Source organism: Haliaeetus leucocephalus, unplaced genomic scaffold, assembly GCF_000737465.1.
Source record: "Haliaeetus leucocephalus isolate CR32 unplaced genomic scaffold, Haliaeetus_leucocephalus-4.0 Scaffold802, whole genome shotgun sequence".
NCBI lineage: Eukaryota > Metazoa > Chordata > Aves > Accipitriformes > Accipitridae > Haliaeetus > Haliaeetus leucocephalus.
In genome coordinates, this window is record NW_010973238.1 from 921615 (window position 1) to 936370 (window position 14756).

The 14756-nt window shown below is 36.4% G+C and overlaps 2 protein-coding genes across 2 annotated transcripts in view; one reads left to right on the forward strand and one right to left on the reverse strand.

Moving 5' to 3' along the window:
• Nucleotides 1-277, reverse strand: part of UFD1L (ubiquitin fusion degradation 1 like (yeast)) — an 8178-nt gene extending 7901 nt beyond the window's left edge. Inside the window, exon 1 of the mRNA XM_010581647.1 lies at nt 102-277. The gene's annotated coding sequence lies outside the window, so the exon portion shown is untranslated. The remainder of the gene's footprint in view (nt 1-101) is intronic.
• Nucleotides 278-483: 206 nt separating this feature from the next.
• Nucleotides 484-14483, forward strand: CDC45 (cell division cycle 45). Its single transcript, XM_010581650.1, has 19 exons — nt 484-576; nt 1824-1883; nt 2182-2274; nt 2717-2854; nt 3465-3608; nt 4769-4824; nt 5428-5476; nt 6279-6340; nt 6734-6784; nt 7584-7703; nt 8094-8225; nt 9278-9376; nt 9638-9799; nt 9995-10133; nt 10500-10583; nt 11755-11873; nt 12279-12355; nt 13111-13177; nt 14333-14483. The coding sequence occupies exons 1-18, from the start codon at nt 526-528 to the stop codon at nt 13173-13175; spliced, it is 1701 nt and encodes a 566-aa protein (XP_010579952.1). The 5' UTR covers nt 484-525; the 3' UTR covers nt 13176-13177; nt 14333-14483.
• Nucleotides 14484-14756: the final 273 nt, after the last annotated feature.

The following is a 14756-nucleotide window of genomic DNA, read 5'->3' on the forward strand; positions in this document are numbered from 1 at the left end:
CCCACGGCCCTCCCCCGCCGCCCTGCCCCTCCCAGCGTGCCGCGCGGCGCGCGCCTGGCGGGCGGCCATTTCGTGTGAGGGCGGAAGGCGGGATCTCGCCCCTGCCGACGCGGCCATGGTGGAAGGCTTTTCTGGCCGCTGAGGCGCTTCTTCAGTCACCGAGTGTTGGTGCGGCCCCTCCCGCCTCTTCGTCGGCCTCCCTTAAATGGCAAAGCGAACAGTTCGCCCGCAGCAAAGATGGCAGTCATGGCAACAAAAGGCGGCACGGTGCTTCCACCTTGAGGGACTGCTGGGATTGGCCAGCCGCACGTGTCGTGACTGCCTTTTACCAATCCCATTGGCGAGCACCCGGAATGGCTTGGGCGGCTCGTCCAATCCGCTCTGAGAAAGAGGGACGGCCGCTTTTCCACTGGCCAGCGCGCCGTGACGAGAAGACCAATAAGAAGCGGCGCTGATTTGGCGCCTAGTTTGAGTGGGGGCGGCCCGTGGCTGCCGCCGTTTCGCCGCCGCTCTCGCGCTGCCGCCATGTTCATCTCCGACTGCCGCCGGGAGTTTTACGACGTGATTGTCAGCCAGGTACGAGCGGCGGGCCGCGACCGGGGAGGGGGTGGTGTCACCTCAGGCGTCCCGGCGGCGGGCGGAGCTGTCTCCCCTCGGGCCGCTCCCCGCGGGGCTGCGGCCGTTCCCGCCGCCTCACGGAGCGGGGACGGTGCCGGGGAGTCCCTGGCTCAGTCTGCGGCGGCTGAGGTGCTCTGGTCCTCTTGGGGCTGTGGGGCGTGTGGGAAGCGGGGGTGCCCGCGCCGCTGCCAGGCAGACGTAACGCCCCGGGCCGCGCTGAGGGCGGCGGGCCAGCCAGTCAGCCCGGAGCGTAAAAATCTCTTTCCCGAGCCCGTCTACGGCTTTGGAAACCCGAGCCAAAGCTGCTGCCAGCGCGACGAGGTCTCGCCAGAGGTTTTACTTACAGTTCACCTCTTTTCTCGCGAGTGCTCTGCGTGTTCTTGTGGATCTTTTGTTGTTAAGCAAAGACATCTCTAGATCTTTTTTTTTTTTTTCTTTATAGCTTTTTAACCGTTTTGACGTTGTTTGCCCAGGCGCTAAATCTTGTATTCTGTCTTCTATGAGGTTTCTCTTGCAGTCTTTCTGGTAGCAGGTCTGGTTGTCTACTTTCATTTTTAACCCACAGTTTGCTTAACTTTGTTCAGACTGGATGTGTACACTGCAGTGGTAAACCTTTTGTTGGACAGTCTTTTAGTATTTCTACCTGTGAAACTATATTATGGATTGTGCAAATGAAAGCATTTCCCTCAACTTTTCCAACTATGAGTTAAATCTAAAAAAACAAAACAAAACACCAAAAAACCTCAAACCCCCACCAGATAAATTGTTTTGCCTAAATCAATTTTTTTTTCAAGAGTTGCCTTGCTCTCCTATTTTTTGCTGCAGATTTTCTTTAGTCAAAACTGTTCCAGATCCTGTATGAAAACTTAGGCCTTTCTAGACATGATGAAAATAGTGGTAGAGCTGACTACCATTGAACCTTGAAAACTACGTGCTGTTTATAAGAGTCTGAATAATTACGTTTCCTCAAAGCAGCTGACGTATTTTGGGTATGTGGAGTTATTGTTCACATTTACAGGGATCCAAATAGGCTAATTTTGGTTGCAGCGTCCATTCAGAAGCAATCCTGGTTTATGATTATGATGATCTCTACTTAAATTTCTGACTTTCTGGTCTCACAGTGGTCTATGCGTTTCATGTACCAGCACATTAGATTTGGCACCTATGTTAATATATTTAATACAGTTATTCCATTATTTTTGCAGCGTGTTCTTCTTCTTGTTGCTTCAGATGTTGACGCGTTATGTGCTTGTAAAATACTCCAAGTAAGTCTTTGTTCATTATCACTGTAGGCTAACAGTAAAAGAAAAGAATGTCCTGGGATCCTTTTAATAGATTTGAACTGGGGAAAGGGTGAAAGTTTAATCTGGTTTTGTAACTTATGTTTTACGTGAGTTATGACACTGAAAACTGGTAAGTCGTACTCCCAAAGTTCCTGTAGATTTGTCATGTGGGATGTCTTCAAGATAAAGATTTGTATGAAATAGAATTATAACCTGGTATAGCACTGTGGAAGAGGTTGTTTCCCCTCACCTTTGCTAACAGCTGTTTGCTTCATTTCAGGCTTTGTTTCAATGTGATCATGTACAATATACACTCGTCCCAGTATCTGGATGGCAAGAACTTGAAACTGCCTTTCTTGAGCATAAAGATCAGGTAAAGAAATACTGGAAATATTTTAAGTTGCAGCTCATCTTACATAGGCATGCACATCTTCCCTTTCCCCAACTTGAAGTGTCGGCTCTCAGACTAATTATTATTATTGGTTACCTCAAAACAGTGGTTAAAATTTAACATACCAGTAACAAACTTGTCAAGCTTTTTACATCAGCTCAAACTAATGTGCTATAATTTTGATAGATTCAAATTAAGTTTGCACACATTTTGAGATATAAAAGGTAGTATTGGATGTCTAGCATCCCTGAATTTGGTGTTTTGCCTTACAAATTTTTTCCCTCCATCGACTATCAGAAAGTAAATACAAGTTTTGGCAATGATAAGTGCTTTGGAGGTTTTGTAAAGGTGTTTTCAGTCTTCCGTGTTTGTTGCTAATTGAAGTAAAAAGCATTTGTTGTTGCTTGTTTTCTTTTGTTTGCAGTTCAAATATTTTGTTCTTATTAATTGTGGTGCCAATGTTGACCTTCTGGAGATCTTGCAGCCTGAAGAAGACACTCTTTTTTTTGTATGTGACAGCCACAGACCTATCAATGTAGTGAATGTTTACAATGACACACAGGTAAATACTTTTTGTTCATAATAAAAAAATCTTCGCACGATGTGGTGGATGGTGTAGTGCTTTTCTGCATTTTGCAAAACTGCTTACAGTGTTAGCTAGTAGGTCAGGAAGCAGTATTAATGGATATTTGCAGTAATAATGTACATGATCAGAAAAATAAAATCTGTTTTCAGTAATAAAATATATACCGTTAGTGTGATAGTTGTCAGTGGTAAGCACCTGTTAATCCTGTTGCTATAAATAAAACTGCTACAAATCAGAGGATAAACATCCTCCAGAATGTAAGGTGTATAATGGCTCGGTATCTAGCAACACTTAGAATTTGAGAATTAAGCACAAATTATTTGACAAATTACTTTACTGAAAGAATTATCATTTTTATGCTTGCTAATGCTGTAATCAAGGAATACTGTTTTTTACTCTTATTTTGTATAAACAAGTATGGCCTTTGTATTAAAAGGCATTATTTTTGTTATGCCAGGAATTGATCACAGCCAAAATGAATTTTTACTTTCTCTTATTATCTGAAGTATTCTCATTTGTCATTTGAAATGTCTTTTAATCACTAAATAAGATACTTTATTTGAAATACTTCTTTTTTTCTTGCTAGATTAAGCTGTTAGTTAAACAAGATGATGATCTCGATGTTCCTGCTTATGATGACATCTTCAGAGATGAAGAGGATGAAGAGGAGGACTCAGAGAATGAAAGTGATGCATCAGAACCTTCAGAGAAACGTAGACGTTTTGAGGAGGTGTGTTTCTGCTACTTTATTGTGAAAAGAAGGAAAACAAAACAGTTATTACATATAGTTTACATCATCATAACAATGACATTTGAGTTTAAAAATTATGTTCTATTAGATCACAAATTCAAGTGTAGGATTTAAAAATAATCTACGACCAGCAGAGTTTCACATAGGCAAAATGTTTATTTATCTGAACTGCACAGAAATATTTTCTCCACATAAAAAAAAAGTTTTGAACTTGATTTTGCATAATGCTGTCTTTGTGTAATCAGTGAACTGCAGAGATCTGTCTCTAATTATGTGCTTTCAGTCTAGCAAAACAACTTATTTAGATATAAAGGGTTTTTTTAATAATTGTTTGAGAAGATAGAAGGTCACGGATAATTGAGCAATAAATTTTATCTGTCTTTGTAGCAGTAAACTAACAAAAGTGTATTATGGTAGACACAAAAAATTAAATTTGCCAGATGTTATTTGTAGCATATTTTCTATTTATACCGTACAAGGAAGCAAAGGCATGAGGCTAGCAATATTAAGAGACAATTAAATGTAAAAACATTCTCAAGATTTAATATATATTTCATATTATTTTTCTGTTAACATTGTACATTTTTTCCTCCTAATCTATGAAGGGCACTAACTCAGCAAAAGCAGATGCCAGAAATTCAAAGGAAAAATCTATAACTAGTATACACAAAAGTTATTCTCTAATCTGTTGAATATTTCATAGAGTTCATTTTTATTTCTTTGAGTTTTCAAGCTGATGGTGCTATTTATGGAGGTTAAATATACAGTGAGTGCTTCTTTTTCTGAGCTTCACTAATTATCCCATCTTTATTTTTCACCAGTGTCATCTTTATGTTATAAAATGGTAGGATGCAATGTTGCTAGTTGCTAGAAAATACTATGTACTGGGGCTCTTATTTGCGAAGACAAGCTAAATAAACGCTAGCAGAGAAAGATGGCGTAACTTTATAAAAGTGTGTTCCTTGGAAAAATATTTGATACTAATACTTTTCTCATTAGATGTTGTTAATAGGAATAATTCTTTTTAATGAAGACTTTAAGTCTTTTTAATGAAAACTTAGTCATTAAAGTATCTGGGTAGGTGCTAATCTACTAGACTATTTTTTTTCTAACTTTTTAATATCCAAATTAATTTACAGGATGTAATAGAGAGAACAATGAAAAGGCGACAAAGACGAGAATGGGAGGCACGCAGGTGTGTGTAACTTTTTTATGTTGCGTGTATCTCTTTCTTTCTCTTATTCTTTAATTAAAATCTTGCTGAGAATACAAAAACATGATACTATGCTGCTTGATTTGCAAGATGCTTTAGTGCTAACTTTATTCAGAAAGTGGAGAGAGATATTTACTATATAAAAATAAAATGTTTAAATGGAGGATAGTTGTAAACAGTAATTTATAAATTAGAGCAGTAATAGGTGCATTGCTTCACTTTTAAATAGCTGTAGTATACTTGTCTATCTTATGGTGAAATTTATTATTCTGGTTTTTTCCTTTACAATCCCACTATTGTTAATAGGAATGAGCAGGAACAAATCAGATAAGAAAAAGTGATTTGAGGACTAATGATTTAATAAATTTTTCCTTTTTATTTTATGAGTACGTTTCAGTGTGGTTTCCACATTGCTACTAAAACCTAATTGTCTTGCAGAAAAACAATTTCTAGGCCAAGTTTAATATTTTTAAATTGCTAAAATGAAATTTAAATATTATTTCACAATTCCTGGCTTATATTTTTAATTGGATCCAATGACTAGTTCACCACTTAGTCAAATGTGGGGTTTTTTTCCCTTTTTAGACGAGAAATTCTTTTTGATTATGAGCAATATGAATACCATGGGACCTCAGTAAGTACAAACTTCTTTGCCATAAAAACAAAAGGTGCCAATGTAAAGATAATTGGACAATATCCAATGTTATAATCATCTAATACAATGTTATAATTATCTAATAATACTATGCATTCTAATAATATTATTTTAGCTTGTTATTTTTGTATGTTATTGTTATATATAAGGTACATCATATATGTACAAGTAGTTTGACTTAGAAGTTTAATGTTTTCTGGTTGTGTACATCCAATTTTACTGCTGATGAATTGGATACATCATAGAAAGAATACTGGTAGACTGGCAGACAACAGCCAACTGAGTCACAGTGGCTAATGTAAGGTTAACATTGGGGGAAAATGATAAACCAGAACTATTAACATTTTTGTTGTTTGATGTCTTTAATGCTGGTATAAAAAAAATTATGATAGTGTAATCTTTTTCGCTCTTGACAAAAGTATCTATCTATGAAAAAAATACTCTCACAAAAAAACTTTAGCATGTAGGGAGCATGTTTGCCTTTCAAAGCTTTCAAACATAACACTTAGGACATCAAACTGTTCCTTCTGTTATTTGGCTTCGTCTTATTCTATTTATATTTTGTTAAGTGCTGCTTTATATATAATGCAGGTTTGCAGAGCTGTATAAACTATTTTTCCTTCTACTTAGTGTCTTGGAAAATAAGACACTGTCAGACTCAGCTGTGATTTCTAGAGCTTTAGTAACATGCTAGTACTTGGCAAATGTAACTGTTCTATTTGTTTAATGAAGTGAGAGTTTTGTGTTCATTTATCCTGTCTTTTTGCTTTTCCCTCATAAGTCTGCGATGGTGATGTTTGATCTGGCATGGATAATGTCTAAAGACTTGAATGACATGTTGTGGTATGTTTCCATTATCATTTTTCTTAGAGGCTAGAAGCTTAAACCCATAGTAAAGAGAGGCAAGATTTCCCAAAGCTGTTTGATTTCAGTATGAGGTTCCAGTTTATTTCATGAATGGATGTATGTCTTGAACTGGAGGACACATCTGTGTAAATTAATTACAAGCAACCAATAGATTTTGCATAGAAAAAGGGAGGATGGTACTATATGTGTATCCCTGCTAAAGAGGGAATAATAGTATAGAGCTTTGTTATTAACTTCTATGTACAGTTGGTAAACAGTGTTTCTGACTTGTTCTGTTACATACTTAAGAGGGTTAAATATAATATACTGTACTGGAATATTTTTTGTTTTAACTTTTTTTTTCTTTTCTTTTTCTCCCCCCAATTTTAGGTGGGCTATTGTTGGCCTAACAGATCAATGGGTCCAAGATAAAATCACTCAGTAAGAAAGATTTTTAAATTTACCTTTTTTAATTTATCTTTTAATTTTTTTTCACAAGTAACCAATAGCAATTAATAGAGATCAGGAAACATATGGGAATTAATATAACATAAGATAATTAATAAACAGTGACATTAAATATCTTAATGACTGAATGTGATCCGATGTCTTCCAAAAATGGGAATAGATATCAGGAAAAAAAATGTATTTTCCTTTTCCACTATTTAGAATATTTAAACTACCTTTATTTTTCACAAACTTAGAAAACAAATAACTTCTGATCCAGGAAGAAATGGTGTTTAATAGTAGTTTATGTAAATATGAACTTGATACAGTTTTATTAAAAGAAAAAGATTTTGTATGTTCTGTATTCTCCAGCTTCCTTCGCAGTTTTAGTTAATGAGTTTCAGATTTTCTCCTTTTTTTTTTTTTCCTTGTTTCTTATTTCCCACTAGATACCCTCTGAATTCTAGTAGTACATGTGTAGACTTTAATTCTGGTATTCTATTGTTACTAATACACTGATGTTTTTAAGGAGATAAATGTAATAAGTACCTAATTTCATTGGTCAGTCTATCTGTCTCTGTATTGGTTATATTTTAGCTTTAATTGCCTGGGTGTATGGCTGAATATTGAAAGAACATTATTTAACAAGTTGGGTTTTTTTAAAGATGTATCTACAATTTTCACGCTGCTGACTGGCCAGTGTGTAAACTTTAAGAAAAATTTTTGTGTTCTCATAATCAAGAACAAAAATACACAGGAAGAAAGTGAAGTGACAAATTTGTTTTTGTTCAAGGATGAAGTATGTGACTGATATTGGAATCCTACAGCGTCATGTGTCTCGCCATAACCACCGCAATGAGGATGAAGAAAATTCTCTGTCAATTGATTGCATGCGCATAGCATTTGAATATGAGTATCCTTGCATAAGATCTGGGGAAAATGAACCCTACCCACTTGGTGAACCTCATTTGAGTTTTTATCTAGGGAAAAAAAATCACAGCACCATGTCTGCTGCTGAGAACAGAAATAAAAGAAATGGAAATTTGAATGTTTTGTTGAACATGAATCCCTCTTGCAACAATTCATGTAGCTTCAGTTCAGCTTAACCTTTCAGAATTAGTTGCAAGTCAATGTTGCTTGTCTTGTGTTATGTGCACCTGCAGCTTCTACCCATCTTATGTAGCATGGAGATGCAATATATAAGGGCAACTGAAGACTTACCTACTAGTTGTGGAGTCTTGTTACTGTTTGTAACTTCAAACAATACATGCGTTTGTAATTATTTGCCATAATTCATGTTCAGTCTGCGCCTGGCACTTTATCAGCACTGGTCTCTATATGAAAGTCTCTGTAACACTTCATATACTTCTGCTAGCTTTAAGCTTTGGTCCGTACAAGGGCAGAAGAGGCTCCAGGAGTTTTTGGCTGACATGGGGTGAGTTATAAAAATCTGGGTCTTTTTTCAGTGAATTATGGGAAAGTGAGGAGAAGGACTTGGGGGTATTAGTGGATGAAAACTAAATATCAGCCAGCAATGTGGCCGATAAGTCAGTCGCATCCTGGGCTGCATCAAAAGGAGTGTGGCTAGCAGGTCGAGGGAGGTGATTCTCCCCCCTCTGCTCTGGTGACACCCCATCTGGAGTACTGTGTTCAGTGCTGGGGCCCCCAAAATAAGACATGGACTTGTTGGAGCAAGTCCAGAGGAGGGCCACGAAGACAATGAGGGGACTGGAGCACCTCCCCTAGGAGGAGAGAGAGTTGGGGTTGTTGAGCCTGGAGAAGAGAAGGCTCCAGGGAGACCTTACAGCAGCCTTCCAGTACCTAACGGGGGCCTGCAGGAGAGATGGGGAGGGACCCTTTAAAAGGGAGTGTAGGGATAGGATGAGGGGTAACAGCTTTAAACTGAAAGAGGGTAGATTTAGATTCGATATTAGGAAGAAATTCTTCACCGTGAGGGTGGTGAGGCACTGGACAGGTTGCTCAGAGAAGTTGTGGATGCCCCATCCCTGGCAGTGTTCAAGGCCGGGTTGGATGGGGCTTTGAGCAACCTGGTCTAGCAGAAGGTGTCCCTGTCCATGGCAGGGGGGTTGGAACTAGATGATCTATCTTTAAGGCCCCTTCCAACCCAAACTATTCTGTGATTCTAAAATGTCAAGAATATAGCTTGAGTACTCAACTTGTTTGTTTTTAAATATGAGTGTGTGGCTCTGAGTAGGTTGCAGTGTCTCTTTGAGTTGAGTTACACAACTTGTGTCTTGGTGTATGAGCAATAATTCAGCTGTATGCCTTTATGGAAAAGTAGATTAGTAAGTAACCTACATTTTCTCACATCCACTCTTCAATGACTAAAGAAAAAAGAATGCAAACAAGCTTAGTTAGACTCAACTTGCTAAATTATCTAATATTAAGAAAGTCTTATGAAAGGAAGGCAAAATATTTGTTTATTCTGGAATACCTGTTAATGTATTTTTTTCCTTCTGCTTTTAGTTTGCCTTTGAAGCAAGTGAAACAGAAGTTTAATTCCATGGACATGTCTTTGAAAGAAAATCTTAGGGAAATGATTGAAGAATCTGCAAACAAGTTTGGGTAAATTGTTTTAAATACAAATACTTTATCTGAAAATACTTTTCAATTAAGTTCAAATATTTCTGTATGAAGAGCACGTAATAGCTTGTTTTAAAAAATATGCATTTTAAATTGACAAAGTAATACTAGGCTTGTTGCAAATGTTAGGGTATAATTTGTCTTCATGTTCTTAACATTAACATACTGAGGAGATTGCTGGTCAATGTTGATAATAATGTTGATAATGTTAATAACCTTTACTGGTTTTATTTCATTTTGCAGAATGAAAGATTTAAGAGTTCAGACCTTCAGCATTCACTTTGGCTTTAAGAACAAGTTCTCAGCAAGTGACATAGTTTATGCAACAGCTTCTCTCATGGAGAATATAGAGAAAGAGGGGCCTGAAACAACAAATTTCATTAAAGCTTTGGACAGTCTCTCCAGGTACTGAAAATATGTCTCTTCATTCTTTTACAAGTTTATTTGGGCAACATGGGTTACATATCTAAAAGATGCATTGATGCTGCATAAGCCATTGAAGAAAAATCAAAATATCCCTGTGAATAGTGTTTAGATCTTGCTTTTGTGTGAAAAGCTCTTTTTTAATGAAAGTATCTATTTTTGTTCTTTCTGTTGCAGGGGTAACCTGGACAAACTGCACCAAGGACTGGACCTAGCCAAAAAGCAGTTACGTGCCATTCAGCAGACAGTAGCCAGCTGTATTTGCACCAACCTTGTAATTTCTCAGGGGCCTTTTCTCTATTGCTCTCTCATGGAGGTCAGAATTCTAGTTTTTGGCTGTCTCATTTGTCTATATCATAATTTAAGAACACTGTTTTCCTAACTGCTTGACTCAATAAGAATGACTCCGTGAGAAAGAACCTATTTATCTATACTGAGCTGTCCTCTGATGGGTCAAAATTGATGTCTACTCTGAACTTCCCAAAGGAAGAATCAGCCCTTTTAAAGGGGGGAAGGACTTAATTTCAAAGTCAAGTGGGTGAGCTTAAACTCCTGTATTGTAAAGGTTCTTGTTAGTGTTCTTTGAGCCACACAAAACTTCTAGGCTTGTCAGTAGATACTAAAATTAAGTAAACAGAAGAATAATCTTGGATTGTAATTGAAATAATTATTCTTTTTCTAGGGCACGCCAGACGTGAAACTGTTTTCCAAACCAGTGTCTCTGTGCCTGCTTAGTAAATACTTACTCAAATCTTTTGTTTGCTCTGTAAGTAAATCAAAAGCTTTTGACTAACTTCTGGCCTGCATAGTAATTATTGTTCTGTTGGATACTTGCAGCTGATTATTTAAAAAATGATGTGAAAATATTAATAATGTTTTTCTGCTAATTGGTTGGATAATAGCACATCTGTGAATGCTGCTCTAGGGAAGAGATCTGCCTGGGAGACTTCGTAGCATTAGAAAGGGTTTTCATTAATAAGATACTTACAATCTAAAATCTTTGTGTAGTTTTATAAGTTTTGAGGGAGCATATCACTAAATATGTACTTTGAAAAGTTAACCTGACAGAAAAAAAAAAGCAACATTGCAGGACTTGTAGTTGTTATTTAAAGATTTTTGTGCCTGTTTAAATAAAATTCTCTGATATTTACAACTAATGTAACTGAAATTAAATTGCATTTATCTTTTGAGCTATTAGTTACACAATTAAGATAAAAATGAGGTTTTAAGATTGAGAACTGTCCTCACAGTGAACACTACTTAATTTGTAAATGAAACTTATCGTGGTCCATCCTTGTCAGATTGCATCTCTCTGTCCTCATTTTGAAAGTTAAACATGGGGAATAACTAATTTGCCACTAGAAGGACAGCATTTTTAAAACTCACTGCAAAACATTTGCCTTAAGAATAGAACACTTCAAACAAACTTCTGCTTGTTTTACCTAAGTGTCTAAAAATGTTAAAATCTCCATAATTATTTTTGAATTTAATTAAATTACAAAATTTGTTAAAGTTACAGCTTAGTGCTGTAAAACAATATGACTGGAAAATAATTGCTAGTGAAGACTGTATTTTTCAATGTTTTATCTGTTGTATTTCAATGTAAAATGATTATTGCAAAAAAATAAGCCCAGTCCAAGTTTTTAGATACCCATACCTGCAGTTCTTTTTTTTTTTTAAGAGCTTTTTTCTTTACTGTAGAGTCGTATCTTGTCTGTCTACATCATTTCTGTGTTAAAATGGAATGCAAGATTAGAGAAGAACTGAAATTTCTATTGGTCCTTAAAGTGTCTTTTACTGTAAGAAAGAAGGGGATTCTGTTGAACTGTGTTATAGCTGTATCTGTAGATGAATATTTGCAATGCTATCTCACATGGAGAGCTGAAACTGAATTGTTTCCTAAGTTTTGTCTAACAAAGAGGCTTTCTGACTTCCAGACAAAAAACAAGCGTTGTAAACTGCTGCCACTGATAATGGCTGCACCAATGGATGTTGAACAGGGAACTGTGATCATGGTGGGGATTCCTCCAGAGACAGAAAGCTCTGACAAAAAGAAGTAAGCATATTGTTTAAAAGTCCTTACTAATTCCTGTCTCTGAAGCAAATATAAAAAAGCGTTTAAAACCACGCTTTTTGCATATGGTATCCATGAGATAGTTTGAGAGAGGATACAGATGTTCCACAGCTTCCTTGCAAGTTTTGTTTTTCCTTCCCTCTTAACTATTTCTTTATCTTAAAAAGGGGGAAATAGTTCACTATATGACCCATGACCTCATTTCTTAAAGCTTGCAATATTAAGATTTTTGCATTTGAGTAAATGATGTGTATGTTGAATACATGGCACGTGGAAAAACATCTGAAAGACATTTTCAACTCTCAGCAAGGAAAAAGTTCCATACTTCTACCTTAGTAAATATATCCTTTTCTGTAATGCTCATTTGTATTTCTGTTCATTTTCTAGCTTTTTTGGAAGAGCATTTGAGAAAGCTGCAGACAGTACCAATTCTAGGACTTTACACAACCATTTTGACATGTCAAGTGAGTAACGCTGCCTATCACTTATTTCATTCACCAAATAGTCCTTTAGGGGTCAGTGTTTACGCAGCCTCCATAAAGCATGGCTGTAGACAATATACTCGTTTGTGTACGACTTAGATGCAAACATCAACGGTGTGTATGTGATACGCTGTTCCTGAATCTAGTATAAACACAAGCTACATTATTTGTCAGCCTTTTTTCTAAGTGCTGTCTTATGCAGAAATGATAAACTACTAAGCAGAGGCCTGCATATCTTTTTTTGATACAATCTACATTTTGCATGGAGTAATGATTTTCTGCACTTCAGTTTAAAATCTGTGAGGTTATCCGTGAGGCTTTTTATATTTAGCAGCCAAACCAAGCATGGTATTGATGTTATGAGATGCATTTTTTTATTGTCTGTTTGAAAAATGAGATACTTATGGAACGAGATTTGCCTATCTTTGTACATGCTTACAAAAGAGGCAGTTTTTAACAATACATACTTATGTATGCGTGTTGAACATACACAGAAACAGTCCTAGATTTAAAAAATGGCTGCTATATCATCTAGAGAGCACCTAGAAATCAGAGTTTGCTGAAAGCTAAGAGCAGAATAAACAATGTGTTTTGTATTTTGCCCAAATAGTTTCTTTTTTTCCTTCTTAAAGTTGATTAAGAATGTAAATAAGTATACTTAGAAGTATATTTCAAGGGTGACATCTAGTATATCCTTCAGTTATTTGCATCCTGTAATAAAATATTTCATATTTTAGTAATTGAACTGAAAACAGAAGACCGGAGCAAATTTCTGGATGCACTTATTTCTCTCTTGTCCTAATGGTAAGGCGCATTAATTAAAAAATTAATTACAAAACAAGTTAGTGACCTGTTAGTATCTGTAGAATGTTCTAAGAAAACATTACAACTTCTAGTGAAAATATAAATTGAAGATAAGAGTTTCTTACAAAGACAATTGTTTTTCTTTTTTGCTTGTACATTGTCTGCATCTTACTAGATTTTTTTTTTTCTCAAGAGATTTATTTAAGTTTTGTCATCCTTAAGCTTTTCTTCCATTGTTCTTAGCTTGTGGCTTTTTAACTTTGGCTGGAAAAGGAGCAGCTGTTTGTGTTTTGAGAGAAATGGAGATATTAGCTAATTGTAGTTTATACTCTGTTACTGACTTTTAATTATGATGGCTTGTTTGAGCTCACAATGGAATTTTGGCCATAGCAGTGCCATTCTTGGCTTTGATGTTAATGTAGAATTTGCATTTTTCTTTCACAGTGTTAAGGTTGTAGCCTATATTAGTGTGTAGTTTTCATCTGGAATAAAGATGGGGATATAAGACTGTAGTTGTGACTATTAGCTTCACGCTAGTTCAAAGTCTGTTTTAAAGCTACTTTAGGGCAAACCAGATTCTACTGTAGTTTGAGACTCAAATTGTTGCAATTGTCTTCAAATATTCCCTGCTTTTCAGTTATGAACTATTTTCATTGGTCTTTGTGTGTGTCTATTCTTCAGTGATGGGTGGGGATAGCTTGCTTCCTACCAGAGAAGCAGCCAAACTCTAAATTGTTTTGTAAAGTCTGTTCAGACAACCTGTAAGACTGTTTGAAAGTATATAAAATACTTCATGGTTTTTTCATGCCTACATAAAGATTTGGTCTTTAGTATTAATGTGTGAAGTAATCTCACAAGATTATCTTTATGGTATATATAAAAAAGCAAAGGAGTAAGGTGAAGACTTTGGCAACAGTCTGTGAATGTTGGTAGTCCTAGCCAAATGACAATATGACTTACCTTTTTTCAGTGGGTGTCAAAGCTATAATTTCTTCTTCCATTTACTCAAAAGTTTGAAGCAGTGGGTCAATGACTGCAATTGTTCGTTAGACAGCATAGTCATGCATGGCTTCCAAGATCTCTACATCTGTTTGTTTCTTTCTTTACACTCTGACTACTGATTGTTTCAGTTTGTCTTCTGTCCTTATTACACAGTGGTGCTTTTTGGCTCCTTGTGCTGGAAGCTGAGGATCAGATGCTCTGAAATTATTTTGGATGTTCCAAAGCTCATGGTGCTCCAATTGTGATGTATCGTCTTGCTTTACCTTAAATGTACTGGTACAGGCCTGGACTGTTGTTTTTATGCCTCTTGGGAGGTAAAAAGGATTTTAACCTTAGCACACAGATATTGAATGCTGCTTCTTTGTAAACATACCATCCTCGTAATGGCAAAAGGTGTCAACTAGGAGTATTTGCAAATCAGACTTCTATTTGTCAAACCTGCTTCTATTAGTAGACATGCTCCTGTGATGTTTAGTTGTTGGCCAATAACAAAAAAATAGGTTTTTAAGAAGTTCCATATTTATATTACTATTATATTACCATTCAAATGTTCTTTTAAAATTGTCTTGAATGTTTT

What these genes read in the sequence shown, in the direction of transcription:
- CDC45 (XM_010581650.1), top strand. Translation starts at nt 526, where the DNA reads ATGTTCATCTCCGACTGCCGCCGGGAGTTTTACGACGTGATTGTCAGC. An exon ending in ATGTTTACAATGACACACAG is followed by an intron (nt 2,855 to 3,464) that starts GTAAATACTTTT and finishes TTTTCTTGCTAG; the next exon opens with ATTAAGCTGTTAGTTAAACA. An exon ending in GCTTTGGACAGTCTCTCCAG is followed by an intron (nt 9,800 to 9,994) that starts GTACTGAAAATA and finishes TTTCTGTTGCAG; the next exon opens with GGGTAACCTGGACAAACTGC.